This window comes from Lepus europaeus, chromosome 5 (assembly GCF_033115175.1).
Source record: "Lepus europaeus isolate LE1 chromosome 5, mLepTim1.pri, whole genome shotgun sequence".
NCBI classification, from domain to species: domain Eukaryota; kingdom Metazoa; phylum Chordata; class Mammalia; order Lagomorpha; family Leporidae; genus Lepus; species Lepus europaeus.
In genome coordinates this window covers 13,756,072-13,772,023 of record NC_084831.1, presented here as the reverse complement: position 1 = coordinate 13,772,023, position 15,952 = coordinate 13,756,072, and the positions used below count along the sequence as shown (strand labels likewise).

The following is a 15,952-nucleotide window of genomic DNA, read 5'->3' as shown; positions in this document are numbered from 1 at the left end:
GGATCGCACACCTGGGCCTGAACCTGCTGCTGCAGTAGGTCCTGAACCACATCGACACCCCCTCCCACAGGGCTGCAGCTACAGATGGACCCCAAAGGCCCGTGCGGAATGGCAGTGGGGTGTGGTGGCTGACTGTCGTGAAAGCAGGCCTATGTTACCCAGAAAGGAGGAAATGGGTTGGGGACATGGGGACAGATGCCCAGTGCTCGATCCAAAGCCCCTTCAGCCTCATCTGGAAGAAACCAGGATGGGCAGAAAGAGCCCATAGCTGAGCTGCAGGTGGAGGAGAGTTTATGGGTGGGGGTGGGAGTGGGGGTGGAAGTCCAGGGGCCGGCACCGGCATCCTATATGGGCGCTGGTTCCGGTCCTCACTGCTCTGATCCAGCTCTGTGTGTGATTAGCTCTCTGATTAGTTCCCTGCTAATGCACCTGGGAAAGCAGTGGAGGATGGCCCAAGTGCTTGGGCCCCTGCACCCGCGTGGGAGACCTGGAAGAAGCTCCTGGCTCCTGGCTTCAGGTTGGCCCAGGCCCAGCCATTTGGGGAGTGAACAGCAGATGGAAAACCTCCCTCTCTGTCTCTCTCCCTCTCTGTCTATAACTCTGCCTCTCAAATAAATAAATCTTTTAAAAATAAAGTAGAAGCCCTTCTACAAAGGGGAAAGCCTCCATCAAGGGGTCACGCCAGCACACAGGGTTCGGCCCCGCAGTGCCTGCCCCTCGGGCTGAGGACAAGGGCTGGACACTGTGTGACCCTTAGCAGGTGCCACAAGCAGCAAAGGAGAGCCGAGCTGAGAGGGGCTTTGGAGGGCGTGAACGCACGGCACCCCCGCGGGCCGGGTTTCAGGCACGGTAACAGGCTCACGCATCTGTCAGTCCCAGCTGGGGCCTGTGAGCGTGAGTCAGCTGCCCGCAGGCCAACGGCCTGTGCACGAGCAAGAAGACGGAGTCCCGGGAGACCACAAACCTGACCTTGGGCCCTGGGAGACTGCACAAGCTCCCGTCCCTGTGGAAGGCCTCTGGGCAGGCAGCCAGCCGGCCTCCCGGACCACACCTTGCCCTCGTCTCCAGGCCTTCCAGACAGGGCCAGGCCTCCAGGAGCTCACAGATGAGGACATGGCTTGGCTCAAAATAGGCCCAAATAAACGGTGGCAGCTGTTCTTCCTACTGCTGGGGACACGGTGGCGCCACCCACCCACCCACACGCCAAACAAATGGCACATGGCACCTGTGACCCAGTACTTAGGCAGAGCAAAGCTCCGGGGAGATGCTTGCGAATCTGTTGCCTGTTGGTACAATGTTGAGACCGCAAAGGGCCAAAGGTACTAAACGCCCATGGGCTGTGGGTGGTCTGGTTTTTCTAGATTTGGCTGGACGTCCTCTGCCCCTGCCCGGTGGAGAATTCTTTCTCCATCGCCTCTCCTTGCTTCACCAGCCCACCTACCTGCAGGTCAGAAGCGACACGGTGTTTACTGTGTAGCTTTTTGCCATCCTATTCAGACCTTGCCTCGGTCTCTGGGGTGAGGCCTAGGAATCTGCATTTGAGCAGGCAGAGTGGGTGCCGATGCATCCAAAAGCTCGGGGGCCACGTGTTCTGGACACTCACCTGGCACCTGGCCCCAACAGGAAAGTCCCGCCCCCCTCAAGCCCTCCTATCAGGCAACTCAAAGTCTCCAGGCCCGCGAGTTACTGATTAACCCTAGGTCTGGAGAAGAGAAATAATAACAACAGATGCCAAGAAACAAGCCGGGCAGCCCTGGAGCGGAGGAGTGCCAGACAGCTGCTGTGAGCAGGCACCGGGGGAGAGCCGGAGGGGAGTTGGAACCTCCAGCTCCAGGTGGGACTTCCTCCAGGCTCCAGCAACACCAGCGGACGCTCCCGGTGGATGCTCGGGTGCTGAGCAGCTGCGACCTGCCTGCTCCGTGCCCAGAATGGCCTGTGCCGAGGGCTCGCAGCAGCCCCGGGCCATCTTGGCAGGCGCCACCTCCGTGGCCGTCGCAGCCACAGGTCTCAGCCGCGGTCCCCCTGGCTCCGTGGAGCGCGAGCTGGAGTGCCTGGTGTGCCGGGAGCCCTACAGCTTCGCCCGGTCGCCCAAGCTGCTGAACTGCCAGCACACCTTCTGCGCCGTCTGCCTGAAGCTCCTGCTGTGTGTGCAGGAAGACACCTGGTCCATCACCTGCCCGCTGTGCCGAAAGCTCACGGCCGTGCCTGGGGGCCTCATCGGTAGCCTGCGCAACCAGGAAGAGGTGGTGGGATGGCTGGCCCAGCCGTGTCGCGAGGTGCAGCTCTGTCCTCAGAAGCTGACAGGCCCAGCTGCCTCAGCCACGGTGCTCCCCAGCTCCGTGGGAGAGGACGGGCCGGGCACAGTGAGTGCCAACCGCGTGGCAGCCCGGCGCCTGGCTGCGCACCTGCTCCTACTGGCCCTGCTCATCTTCGTCATCCTGCCCTTCATCTACCCAGGCGTCATCCGGTGGGTGCTGGCGCTCATCATCGCCCTGGCCCTGCTGATGTCCATGCTCTTTTGCTGCCACCCCCACAGCCTGGGCACCCCCAGGACTCTCTTCCGCGGAGAACAGAAGCACAGCGAGATCACCTCCATCGCCTGAGTGCCCCGGCCTGGGCAGCCCCTGCAGCCTGCTCTGGGTCTGTGACTTCCTCTGGAACAGGGTAAGGGGCCGCGAGCTAAGACTGGAGGCCTCGGGATCGCCCGCCAGCTGCACTTGCACACGGAAGCCCAGACGCCCAAATCAGGTCAACAAGGCCGCCCTGGGCTGATGGGCTCACACCTGCCCTGGGGACAGCGCAGCTAACCTGGCAGGGTGGGGAGGAGGCACCGACCACCTGTACGCTCCAAGGGGGGGCCTCCTGTTCCTCTTATTCCAATGCTCCTGGCTTTTCTTTATAGAACCTGGTGCAAGTATGGAAAATATTGGTCCTGCTGCAGAGCAAAATAGAACTGGGACTCTTTTTATTATTTTTTTTAACCGATGTAGCCCGTGTTATTTCCTTGCTTTAGTTTGATTCGGTTTGGTTTGATGGCACTTTGTTCCCATTGCTGGCCGTTACACATTTTCCCTCTTGGGAAGTGGGACGCCCACTGGGAGTCGGCTTCTGCTTCCTCCCCGCACCTGTTGTGGGCCATTGTGCCCACTCCCTCTCCTCGCCAGAGGTCCTGGTTGTTTGGGTCTCCCACTGAGTCACCCGCAGGGTGGGAAGGAGAGAAGCTGATGCCTCCGCTGCTGTGGAGTCGGGGTGGGGGAGCCCCACCTGCGGCCGGCAGAGTGGGGAGGGCTGGAAGAGGAGGCTCTGGGAATTGCTCCCAGCATCCCCGCACCCCCAGGATTCCCCAGCTCTGCACCATGAGATCCTGACTTAACAGAGACCCTTGGGGTTTGGAGGACTGTCCCCAGCCCACAGCGGGGCCAGCTGCCCATTTTACACACAGGCCCAGACTACCGATCTTAATCTCTACAGCTGCTTCTGTCTCAGTTACCACATCCCGTCTGAGCTTCAGCCATAAAGATAAGAGGTCCCATAAATGCAACCGTTCTCGTCCTCACCAGGAACCTCTGCCTCCTGCCTCTCCCGCCACAGTCATCCGGAAGGTCTTGTGTCTCCTCTTCACCCTTCTGGCTTCCTAACACACGGGAGGCGTCTGCCAGAAAGGTGACAATGTGCCACGGCCAACAGGCACAGGGCTCGGCCAGGGGGCAGAGGGCGAGAGACAACACATTCTTTCCATCCAAAGGCCCTGGATTTGGTACCAGGCCTGGAGGCCCAGAGGGGCCCACGGGGCACAGTGCCTCTGCCTCCCAGCAGGCTGGGCTCTGCTCATGGCTACTGTGCCTTTGTTCCACGGGGGAACAGAACTCTGCCACCGAAGCCCCGGGGCCTTAGCCCGGCTCCATGGTTCCCTGGGCAGCAGGGTCTTTCCCTCTCCGAGCTTCCTTTTCCCCAAATGAGCTGGTTGAACCGAATCATCCCCTAACCCCAGAAGCCAAAGGAATTGAGGGCATGGCTAGGGCCCAGCACTGTGGATGTGGCTCACTCCTGCTGTGAACTCACACGGAAGAAAACAGACATTCATGTGCACATCACTGCTCTCAAAATCGGGGGGTTTTTGTCCTGCAAGTCACCCAGGGTGACTCGGACCCCACGCCATAGGCTTTATCCACTCCTGGTGCTGAGAAAGACAGAGAGAGAGAGAGAGAATGAGCAAGAGCGTGAGAGGGAGAGTGAGTGAGAGTGGGCCCATGATTTTAAGTTGACACGTGGGCCTCTCTCAGGAGAGAGGAGAGAGGATGGTTCGCCACTTCCTGTGCTGGCCTCGGGCATGTGCAGTCTGGGACGGCTGCCAGCAGGACGGGTCCCATTCTATTTCTGAAACCCTTCGCCAAGAAGAAAAGCTGCACGCTGGCGTCAGGTGCGAATGATGACATCACTTCAGCCCGCACGCAGCAGGTGCACCGCTACCCGACCCCCCACTGCGCGCCACGCGGAGCCCGACTACTTTACGTGCCCAGCCTCAGGGAAGCTTCCTAACCGCACTGGAAAGCAGAGGCCATCACTGTCCTCTCACACTCTCACAGAGAGGAGGAGACCGAGGATCAGGGAGGTGAACCCACTGCCTAGACCTGCACAGCCGGTCAACGCTGGGATTAACCCAGGGCTTCTCCTTGCCCCTCGTGCTGTCCCCCATACAGCACCTCCACGACAACCAGGAAGCAGGCCACCACGGGGAATAGGAAACCAACTCCAGGAACCTCGACATTCCGAAGAGGGAGCCGATGTGGTGTAGCGGGTAAAGCCACCACCTGTGATGCTGGTGCTGGCTCATGTTCCAATGGCTCCATTTTTCTTGTTTTAAATATTTACTGATTGATTTGAAAGGCAGAGTTACACATAGAGAGATATCTTCCATCTGCTGGTTCACTCCCTAAATGGCTGCAACAGCCAGAGCCTGGCTGTCTGGGTCTCCTACATGGGTGCAGGGGCCCAAGTCCTTGGGCCACCCTCTGCTGCTTTCCCAGGTGCACTAGCAGGGCCGGCTGCTCCACTCTGACCCAGCTCCCTGCTAATGGCCTGGGGAAAAGCAGTGGAAGATGGCGCAGGTGCTTGGGCCCTGCCACCAATGTGGAAGACCCAGATGAAACTCCTGGCTCCTGGCTTCAGCCCGGCCCAGCCCTGGCCATTGCAGCCATCTGGGGAGTGAAGGGAGTGAACCAGCTGATGGAGATCATTCTCTCTCTCTCTCTCTCTCTCTCTCTCTCTCTCTCTCCATAATAACTTCCAAAATAAATAAATAAATCTTTAAAATTCCAAAGAGGCCAAGAGCCCCAGGACCTTCTCTGCTAAAGAAAAGAGTGATAACGAGACAGCTGTCCCTACCCACCCCCACCCCAGCCTCTGCTGTGGGAGCCAGAACATTGGAGTTCTGAGTTGGAGACCCCGCCTGGCCCATCCTTGCCCTTACATGGTCACCTTACTTCCCTGAACCTCATCTTGTGGAAATCAGAGAGGTCCTATAGCCATCAGTCTCCTAGCATCATCCCTAGCACGTGGCCTCTGTGCCCTGGGGACACTGCTCTGACCACCCCCGTCCTTTGAAGCCCAGCCAATCCCAACCATCTTCTGGCCCCCGGCAGCAGTGGGACAGAAAGCACCGGAAGCCGGATGGGGCCAGGCTGTGCTGGGGGGGAACCGAGAGACCAGGCGGCCCCACCGGAGGATGTGAGGGAAAGAGTCCAGAAAGCCAGCCCGGTGCTGGAGGCCAACTCTGACCCAGCAGCAGGAGGAAGCTGCAGGGCTTCTCAGAGCCTGAGCTGGCTCCCCCGTGGGGCAGGGGAGGGGGCTGCGGGAGGTCTCCAGGGCTGCGGGTGGGAATCCTGGGGCCTCACGCAGGCTCTGCCTTTATCACCACTACTGGCCCTGGGGGAGGCACTGCTCGGGGCCTCTCCAGGGTGCTGACGCCATCAGAGCGCCAGCTCGTCCAGGGCAGGCCAACCTCAGAGAGAAGCCCGTGTTTAGCTCCTAAGGATGGAGAGGAACTGCAGGGACAGGGGGCGGCCCTGCGCCCCCCAGACCCATCTGCCCAGCCTGAAGTCCTGCCTCCCAACACCGATGATTCGCCTCACCTCTCTGAGTCTCGGGTCCCTCACCCACGAGACAGCGGCTAGGGTCCCAGTCCCCTAGGGTCGCTGGGGGACTCCGAAAGCCGTGGGCGGAGGAGCACTTTGGATCCTAAGGAAGTAGAGCAGAGAGGGAGGAGACAGGAAGAGAGCCAGGGCTGAGGGCCTGCAGCACCAGCACGGCTGTGATAAGACTCTGATTACAACCCAGAGCCCGCTCCTCTGTCAACAGCTCTGCCACAACAACGTGTGCTGACTGCATCTGGCGGTGCTGTGCCAAGTGTGTCACCTCCGTTATCACATGTGCTGTAGGTAAGGTAGGTGCTACATGGCCCCAGATGCATCAGCAAGGACCCTGGGGCACAGAGAGGCCCAGGGCCATGCCACAGGAAGACTGCAGGAGTCTGAGTCACTTTGCTGTACCAGATGGAACATTCTGGGCACACCATAAATGCTCAAGGCATATGAACCCCTTCCCCTAAGGGTGGAGAACTAAGGGTGGGCATTCCCTCATTTGGTTACAGTTTCCTGGTGGGGCGGGTACCTGGGCCGAAGGCCGCTGGAACCCACCTGTCTCCCAAGCCCTGAAGCCATGCCCGTCCCACCCCTTGAAGCCCTGATTCATTGCTGGGGGCCAGGAGATGCTGTTCAGCTCTGGCCAGATAATTCCGTTTTTAAAAGATTTATTTACTTATTTGAAAGGCAGAGTTACAGAGAGGCAGAGGCAGAGATAGGGAGAGAGAGAGGGAAGAGAAAGGGGAGAGAGAAAGAGAGAGAGAGAGAAAGAGAAAGGGTCTTCCATCTCCTGGTTCACTCCCCAACAGCTGGAGCTGGGATGATCCGAAGCCAGGATCGGGGGCAGCTCTGGGATTCGTAGGGAATTTGCTGAAGAATTAAAAACACCAACCAGGCTCCATCCCGTCACTGACTCCACAGATCTTCACGAGGCCTGCTCTGAGTCACCGTCTCACCTGGTGAGAGGGGAGCACCTGCTGTGAGGTGGGAGCTGACTTCCCCTGCCCAGCCCCCAGGGAAGAGAAGTTGTAGTTCCTCCCCCCAAGGCCTCAGAACCTGGCCTGATTCAGAAACAGGGTTTTTACAGAGCTCACCAAGTTAAAATGAGTTCTTTCTGAGTGGGTCCTGACCCGGTACAACTGGTGACATAAAGAGGGGACATTTTGGGGCTGGGTTAAGCCACCGCTTGCAACGCCAGCATCCCATATGAACACCACTTGGAGTCCCAGCTGTTCCATTTGCGATCCAGCTCTCTGTTGTGGCCTGGGAAAGCAACAGAAGATGGCCCGAGTCCTTGGGCCCCTGTGCTCACATGGGAGACCTGGCTGAAGCTCCAGGCTCCTGGCTGGATTGGAAGAGCGAAGTCGCTGGGACTTGAACTAGCACTCTGACATGGGATACGGGCACCCCCTTGGCAGCTTAACTCTGCTGTATCACAACATCCACCCTGTTGGGCTACTTTTAGTTCAGCTGAGTACGGGTCAGACTCTTACAGCAGATCACAACAACATCAGGTCGGAATCAAGTCTGACTCACACTGAGTCCGCCTTTCTTCTGGCGATGTAGATGGGAAATCAAGGATCAGAGAAGCCCCGTGCTTTCCCCCAAAATGCCTGGTACGTTACAGATGGAACTGCAGTTGGAGTCTGTGGTCCCTAAATTATCCTGAGTCGGTGCAACGTGGCCGAGTTGGGGCCAGGGCTATGGTGTAGCAGGTTAAGGCATCGCGTTGGATGCTGGCATCCCAAATGAGTCCCAGCTGCTCCACTTCCAACCCAGCTCCCTGCTAAGGCGCCTGGGAAAGCAGCAGCAGATGGCCCAAGTGTTTGGGGCCGCTGCACCCACGTGGGACACCTGGAAGAAGCTCCTGGCTCCTGGCCCAGCCCTGGCCATTGTGGCCATTTGGGGAGTGAACCAGCGGATGAAAGTTCTCTCTCTCCATCTCTTCCTCTCTCCCTCTCTCTCTATAACTCTGCCTTTAAAATAAATAAAATATGGCTGGCACCATGGCTCACTAGGCTAATCCTCCGCCTTGCGGCACCGGCACACCGGGTTCTAGTCCCGGTCGGGGCGCTGGATTCTGTCCCGGTTGCGCCTCTTCCAGGCCAGCTCTCTGCTATGGCCAGGGAGTGCAGTGGAGGATGGCCCAAATGCTTGGGCCCTGCACCCCATGAGAGACCAGGAGAAGCACCTGGCTCCTGCCTTCGGATCAGCGTGGTGCGCCAGCTGCAGCGGCCATTGGAGGGTGAACCAACGGTAAAGGAAGACCTTTCTCTCTGTCTTTCTCTCTCTCACTGTCCACTCTGCCTGCCTAAATAAATAAATAAAATCCTCAAAATAAAACAAACCAGAATGGCCGACTTGTTATCCACGGTTCTCAGATGAAAAGGTCAACACCCAGAGGTCCAGGCACTGGCCCAAGGCCACAAAACAGGTGAGGAACTACGATGTGAACAGAGTCTGTTTGACTCCAAGCTCCGGGCACTTCCCACTGCTGTCTGCTGAGAGGCAGGCAAGCTTGACTTCCAGACCCTGGAGGTCCCCACGCCAGGGCTCATCTGCTTAGAGAGGACGGGGCTGCAGGGCGCGTACGTCGCCCCTCCGTCCCGTGGCCTGCAGTCACACCCCCACCCCCATCTCCCTTTCGGAGGAAGCTGCCCTGTGTCCAGTCTCGCTGAAGGGTGAGTTGCACTGGCAACCGCTGGGGCCTCCTGGTCCTTCCTCTGCGCCCCCACCCCCATCACACCAGCACCGTCATGTGATCTAGGTCACCTGATCTAAGTGATGCCAGACACTCTTTTCCAGAACTTTGGGTCTGGAGCCAGTCCCCTAGAGTCCTCCGCTGCCCACCCCCTTGACTGGCAAAGCCTCAGGTTCCATCCCAACAAGTATCACGGGTTCCGGTTACCTACAATCAACACCTGTGACCATGGCATTGCTGTCCAGGCCCCTGCTACTGAAACCACTCCCACCCCCCACCCCCGGCCATGCACTGCAGGCCTTGCGTAGCCTAAGGAAGGCCACAGGCCAGGGAGCGGGGACCTCTGACCCCCGCCTCCACACGCTCCCGAGAACCAGCCTAAGCTGCTGCTAGGGCCAGGAGCAGGATGCCCAGGTCAGCTAGGATGTGAGGTCGGTGAAGGGTACTGGATGTGTTTTCTGTTGACAATATCTTCAGCTTATAACGGTTTTATCAGGATGTACCCGTTGCCAGTCAAGGTGCACCTGTACTAGAAGCTAACAACCTGCAGCACCTGGTGCTAATCCTGTGTTGAGATACCTGCCCCATCCACGCCAAGGCTTTAGCACTTGGCAGGTGGCTGTGTTTAGTTTGAATCCCGCTACTTCCTAGCTGCATGACGAAGCCTCTTAACATCTCCGCAGCTCAGTTCCCACATCTGTAAAATGGAGAAATAATCATAAATTGTGAGCATCCCAGGAGGTCCTCTGTGGAAGCCTGGCACGTAAGATGTGTCCATGAAATCCTAGCTGCCTTAGCAGGCAAAGAGAGGAACAGATTGGCTGGTTCAGCCGAACAACGGCCCAAGGCAGCTTTCCGCGGGACCTCGCAGCGCCGACGCTAGGGCTTTGATCTTCGAGACGTTTCTCTCCACGTTGGGCTCCTTTCCCCGTGCCTTTGGGTGGTAGTCTTCTCTGAGCGGCTTTTTCCTCGGGATCAGAAATTGGGCCACTCCTACTCACGTCCTCTTGGCTTTACCTCCACCTCCAGAAATAAAGCAGCAAGCTTTCTTCCTTTGATTAAATGATGTAAGACCCCCAGGAAGGACTCTGATGGCTCCCCTTCCGTCACTGGCCTTCCTTTGTCCCCACAGGGCTGGGACCGGTGGTTCCAACAGAATCTCATAGTTAGGGGAGGAGAAGGCTCTCCAACAAGGGAGGGTGCTGGGGGCATCGGGAAGACGCAGTAACCGATCACCCCACAGAGAGGCTGTGGGAGCAGCCCGAATGAGAGCCCCTCCCCGCCCCTACCACTGCCAATTACAGGTGCACCTCCCATCTGATCGGGGCTCTCTCTGAGGGGCTGCACCCTCCCACTCAATCTCAGGGCAGGCGGGCTCTCATGGCAACAATGCCATGTTTGTCTTCGGGGCATGTGTCCCAAACCTGCCAATCAGAACGTCATGTCTCCCAGCCACAGTGTTTGGTTCAAGGCCGAGCTGGTGGCAGCTCTGTCCAAGACTCTTGCTGACACTTCCTGCAGGCAGGGCTCTCACACTAGAGTTGCTGAGCAGCTAGAATGTTCCTCTGGTGACCATCTGCCACCCATCCCCCAGGAGGATTTTTCCTATGGGTAAAGCCGACCCAGAAGAAAGCTGAGTCCGGTGACATCTCGAGAGGTTCTTCATCTCTTTCTGAACACCTAGATCTGGCCACGCCTGAAACCAACACTCCTCTGGATTTCTCCATAGTTGTAGGAGTCCGTAAATTCCCTACCTTTGCTTAAAACCAACCATCGAGCTGGGTTGTCTCAGTTGCAAGCAAAGGAGCCCTGACTCATTGTCAGGTGCCTGAGCTACAAGGTCAGGCAGAGTGAAAGCGAGGGCAGCCCCCATGGAGCCGTGTGCACGTCAGAGGGAGGAGGCTGGACATGGGAAAGAGAAACTAATGACTTTGATAGAGAGGAAGACAGAGGGAGGCCTGAGCGGCACAGTGGGTGGCCCCGGGTCCTGACCTCCAAGTCATGGGGCCCAGCTGTAGCCATGCACATCTTCCCTGCCTACGACAATGCCAGTCCTACCCTTCAATATAAAGCTCTCTTTATTTTTGATCTGTGTTATTAGTATATGATGACAGCCCTCTCTTTAAATGAAGTAGCTGTCTCGGGAGTTCCAATAGACACCTGCCATGCCCTTCCCGACCCCGGTGCACCGTGAGGCCCCCGGGGTCTGCAGAGCATCCAGTAGGAGAGTGTCTGGAGGCAGGCATGTGACTCCCCAGGGAAGACACGAGCAAGGGGTGTGGCAGCAGGGCAAGGCTCACAAAGGAGCTGGGAACCGGCTTGGCCCTGCAGCTGGGGTTGGGTTTCAAGAGCCAGAAGACAGTCATGGTATGAGGGAAGCGTAGAGCCCACAAAGGAAACAGAGGCGTTAGGGCCAGAGTGGGTGTCAGCAGGGGGTTTGGGGGGAGAGGCGCAGTGGTGTGGGGTCCTGTGTGCCAGAGGCAGGGGGGGCTCCACGGCACATGTGGAAGGCTTGGCTCAGGTGGGCGCCGAGTTCTCTAGCAGCCTGCAAACTGGCATTGCAGTCCCTGCAGGGGGCAAGGGGTCTGCAGCAGGGCACAGGAACGTGTGTCTATTGGGGTCATGTGAGCATAGAGGGGCGCGTGGGTCCAACACAGAAAGTGCCAAGAACATTCCGGGCTGCGGCTTTGCCTTGGATGCCGGACTGACCCCCTGCCCCAGGGTTTCTCATGCAGACTGTGGTGCCCAGAAGCATCCAGCCACTGGTGACAAATGGCACTAAGAGTGAATTTGCTCGCTCATCCATTCCTTCATTAACTAAACAGGCATTGAGTAGCTACACACACCAGGCATTGGGTTGGGTCCTACAGAGACAAAAGGTCACCAAGATGAAAGTCTCTTGGCCCCACTGAGTCGACGCTGGGGCAGCACAGAGGGCCGCCTGCTCAACAGCCATGCCATCTTAGCCTAAAGAGAAAGCTGGTTTGGCCTTGCAGCCGGGTCCCCAAGCAATACCCACCAGTGGGCCCGCCTCTAGCCACACCCATCCCAGTGGAGACAGGAGTCCCCAAGGCCAAGAGGATGGCCCACCTACACCTGCACTCTGCCTCCCTGACACCCTAAATCCCCCACCCCCGGCCCCCAAGCTGATTCCCACCCTGCAGGAAAGAGCCTGTTCTCTAACCCATTCTCCCAAGGGTGCTGTGGGACGCTCACTGCGGGTTCAAGGAGGTGCCAAGAGGCAGCTGGTTGTCCATTTCCCGTTACTATAGCAAAATCCCTGGGGAAGGCTGATTTTTATACAGAAAAGAAGCCGGCACCGTGGCTTAACAGGCTAATCCTCCGCCTTGCAGCGCCGGCACACCGGGTTCTAGTCCCAGTTCGAGCACCGGATTCTATCCCGGTTGCCCCTCTTCCAGGCCAGCTCTCTGCTATGGCCTGGGAAGGCAGTGGAGGATGGCCCAAGTGCTTGGGCCCTGCACCCGCATGGGAGACCAGGAGGAAGCACCTGGCTCCTGGCTTCGGATCAGCGCGATGCGCTGGCCGCAGCGGCCATTGGAGGGTGAACCAACGGCAAAAAGGAAGACCTTTCTCTCTGTCTCTCTCTCTCACTATCCACTCTGCCTGTCAAAATAAATAAAATTTAAAAAATGATTCTTTAAAAAAAAAAAAAAGAAAGAAAAGAGGTTTATTTAGCTCACACTTCCGGAGACTCAAGGGCATGAGGCGTGCATCAGCGTGGCTCTGGTGAATGGCAGGAGCTCCCATGGCAGGAAGGGATCACATCTCAAAATAGGAAGCCAATGAGAGGCTAGGATTCCACATCCCTTCTTAGGCCACGCCCCCAATGGCCTAAGGACCTCCCACTAGGCTCCACCTCTTAAAGATCACCAGCTCCCAGTACTGACACCCTGGAGAACAAGCTCTTAGCACATGAACCTTGGGGGGCACAACACCTCCAAACCCCAGCAGGTAGGTATGTGGCCTGGATATGTGGCCTGAGTTACCACAGCCCACATGTGAGATGGAGCCGAGGATGGGGAGAGAAGCAAGATGGATGGTAATCCAGGGGCCAGAACTCAGAAAAGCTGAAGGATTCTCAATTCCAACCTGGTCTTCCAGGTGGTCTGGAAGTCTACCTGTCGGGGCAGGACAAGGTTTCCGTGGTCATTCCCCAGCCCCGAGCTCTGCAAACGTTAGGACTGGCCTCGTCCCTCCACAGGCGTCTGCGCCCCTCTCTTCTGCCCAGTCTTTGCTTTTGCAGATCCTGGAGAGCTGGACTGGCCATGTGATCCAGACCAGTGGGCTTCTGAGACTTCCTGCTGCCCACGAGGGAAAAGCCCACAAGGACGTGCAGGTGAGGAGCACCCCCTTTTCCCCTCCCGTCCTGCTCTCGAACACAACTACTGGATGGGATAACGCTCAGAACCACAGGAGCCGTCCTTGGACCATGGGATGAAGGACAACAGCCAACGTGCTGAGGACAACTAGAGACGTTCAGAGCTTAGGTGTGGGGCCGGCGCTGTGGTCTAGAAAGCTAAGCCTCACCTGCAGCGTCAGCATCCCATATGGGAGCCCATTTGAGTTTCAGCTGCTCCACTTTTGATCCAGATCTCTGCTAAGGTGCCTGGGAAAGCAATGGAAGGTGGTCCGGGTTGTTGGGCCCCTGCACCCTCATAGGAGACCTGGAAGAAGCTCCTGGCTCCTGGCTTCAACCTGGCCCAGCCCTGGTCATTGCAGCCATTTGGGGAGTGAACCAGTGGATGGAAGGTCGATGTCGATCTCTCTCTCTCTCTCTCCTTCTTTCTCTATATCTCTATCTTTAAAATAAATAAGTCTTTAAAAAAAAAAGAGCTTAGGTGCTTGCTGGCACCCCTGAGAGACTGCACTGACACTGGAGCCACTCACCTCCGTCCTTTGGGTCCCATAAGTCACCCGTGTCATTAGGACTTAGGCCCCTCTGTTGGTCAGCAGTTGGTATTCCCAGCAGTGACTGCCCATCCTAATCAACTCTTAGCTTCTGATCACTGGTTTGAGACCCCAGACTGGCTGCTCACCCTCTTCCCACTTCATGGGAGGATTTTCCTGTGGGTGAATCCAACCCAGAGGAGATGCAGGATTTGTCACTGTATCTGCACATTGCCATGACTCTTACTAACAAGTCCTGCCATTTCGCTTAGTGTTTCAAGGGGAGATATATCGCAGGGCGGCGTTGTGTGCAGCGGGTCAAGCTGCGCCTTGACGCCAGCATCCCGTATCAGAGCGCCAGTTCAAGTCCTGGCTTCTCCACTTCTGATCCAGTTCCCTGCTAATGCACCTTGGAGGCAGCAGATGATGACCCAAGTACTTGGACCCGGCCACCCATGTGGGAGATGAGGACGGAGCTCCAGGCTCCTGCATTCAGCCTGTCCCAGCCCTGGCTATTGTGGCCATTTGGGGAATGGCCTCTCTCTCTCTGTCTCTCTCCATCTCTCCCTCTCTCTCTCTGCGGCTCTGCCTTTTAAATAAATAAATAGTGTTTACATGCTTAAACAGAGGACCAGGACCATTTGTCCTTCCAGAAAGGAATTAAAAATATAACAAATGAAATCAATGCTGAAAATAAAGAATGAACAACACCAAATGCAATGGATTCTGGGACAGTGATGACATTAGTGAGAAAACAGATGATGAAATCTATATTGTAGTTAACAGTAATATACCCTTACTGATTTCATAGTCTTTTTTTTTTTAATTTGACAGGTAGGAATTATAGACAGTGAGAGAGAGACAAAGAGAAAGGTCTTCCTTCCATTGGTTCACTCCCCAGATGGCTACTACGGCCAGCGCTGCGCCAATCCGAAGTCAGGTACCAGGTGCTTCTTCCTGGTCTCCCATGCGGGTGCAGGACCCACACACTTGGGCCATCCTCCACTGCACTCCCGGGCCACAGCAGAGAGTTGGACTGGAAGAGGAGTAACCGGGACCAGAACCCGGAGCCCACATGGGATGCTGGTGCCACAGGCAGATGATTAAACAAGTGAGCCATGGCGCTGGCCCCTGATTTCTTAGTCTTGACAGATGTGTCACAGTTACATTAAGAGGCTAACATTGAGGGGAACCGAAAAAAGGGTTAGATAAGCACTCTCTGAACCATCATTGCAAAATCTTCCCAAGATAAAGTTCCCAAGATTGCTAAATAAATAAATAGCATGCTTAGATCCAAATCAGTATATTAAATAGCAAAGGCTTCAGCTGAAGCCTGCTTTCCCTTCATTAAAAAGGAAGACTTGGGGCCAGCACTGTGGTACAATGATTTAAGCCACCCCTTGCAGTGCTGGCATCTCATATGGGTGCCAGTTTGAGTCCCAGCTGCTCCACTTCCGATCCAGCTCTCTGCTAACACCCCTGGGAGACAGCAGATGGTGGCCCAAGTTCTTCAGCCCCTTGCCACTCACTTGGGTGACCCAGATGGAGTTCCTGGCTCCTGGCTTCTGCCTGACCTAGCCCTGGCCGTTGTAGGTGCTTGAGGAGTGAACCAGTGGATGGAAGCTCTCCTCTTTCTTCCTCTCTCTCTCTGTCATCTGCCTTTCAAATAAACAAATAAGTACTTAAAAAAATAAAAAGGAAGCATTGCAAATGTTGGAGGAGCTTTAAAGAGTCGATAGCATCAAACTGTGTTGTCAGTAGAATAAGGACCGAGGGGAGTAAGGTTCTCACTGTGTGACAAGAGGTGGTACAGTGCACACTCACATACCAGCTACAGGTATCTTGCACTCCTCAGGAATACAGGCCTCACACAGTAGCACTAACAGACCAGGGTCAAGTGCAAAGCTGAGCTAAGAAGTAGGGAGAACCCATCCCCCAAGCTTCTGTGTAAGAGATAAGGTTGGGGACCTCAAAATTATTACTTAACATATGAGAATGGGGGAAATATTAACCCATACGGCTTTGCCAAACCCTCGCCACTTAGCTCTGCCAGTTGCAGCTGACGATCCAATAATCAAAAAGTTGTTCAGTTCTTTGGGTCCAAGAGGCCTGGATACACACACAAGAGATTGCTCAGCAATGTAACATCCATAGTCAGCACACACCCTCTGCACGCCCTCCACCCTGGCCTGCCCCCAGCACA

General features: G+C 56.4%; 1 protein-coding gene across 1 annotated transcript; it reads left to right on the top strand.

Moving 5' to 3' along the window:
• Positions 1-1,765: 1,765 nt before the first annotated feature.
• RNF186 (ring finger protein 186) lies at positions 1,766-2,981 on the top strand. The gene has a single exon (XM_062193129.1). The coding sequence runs from the start codon at positions 1,929-1,931 to the stop codon at positions 2,601-2,603; it is 675 nt and encodes a 224-aa protein (XP_062049113.1). The 5' UTR covers positions 1,766-1,928; the 3' UTR covers positions 2,604-2,981.
• Positions 2,982-15,952: the final 12,971 nt, after the last annotated feature.

Excerpts from the sequence above, each read along its gene's own strand:
- RNF186 (XM_062193129.1), top strand. The coding sequence starts at position 1,929 with ATGGCCTGTGCCGAGGGCTCGCAGCAGCCCCGGGCCATCTTGGCAGGC.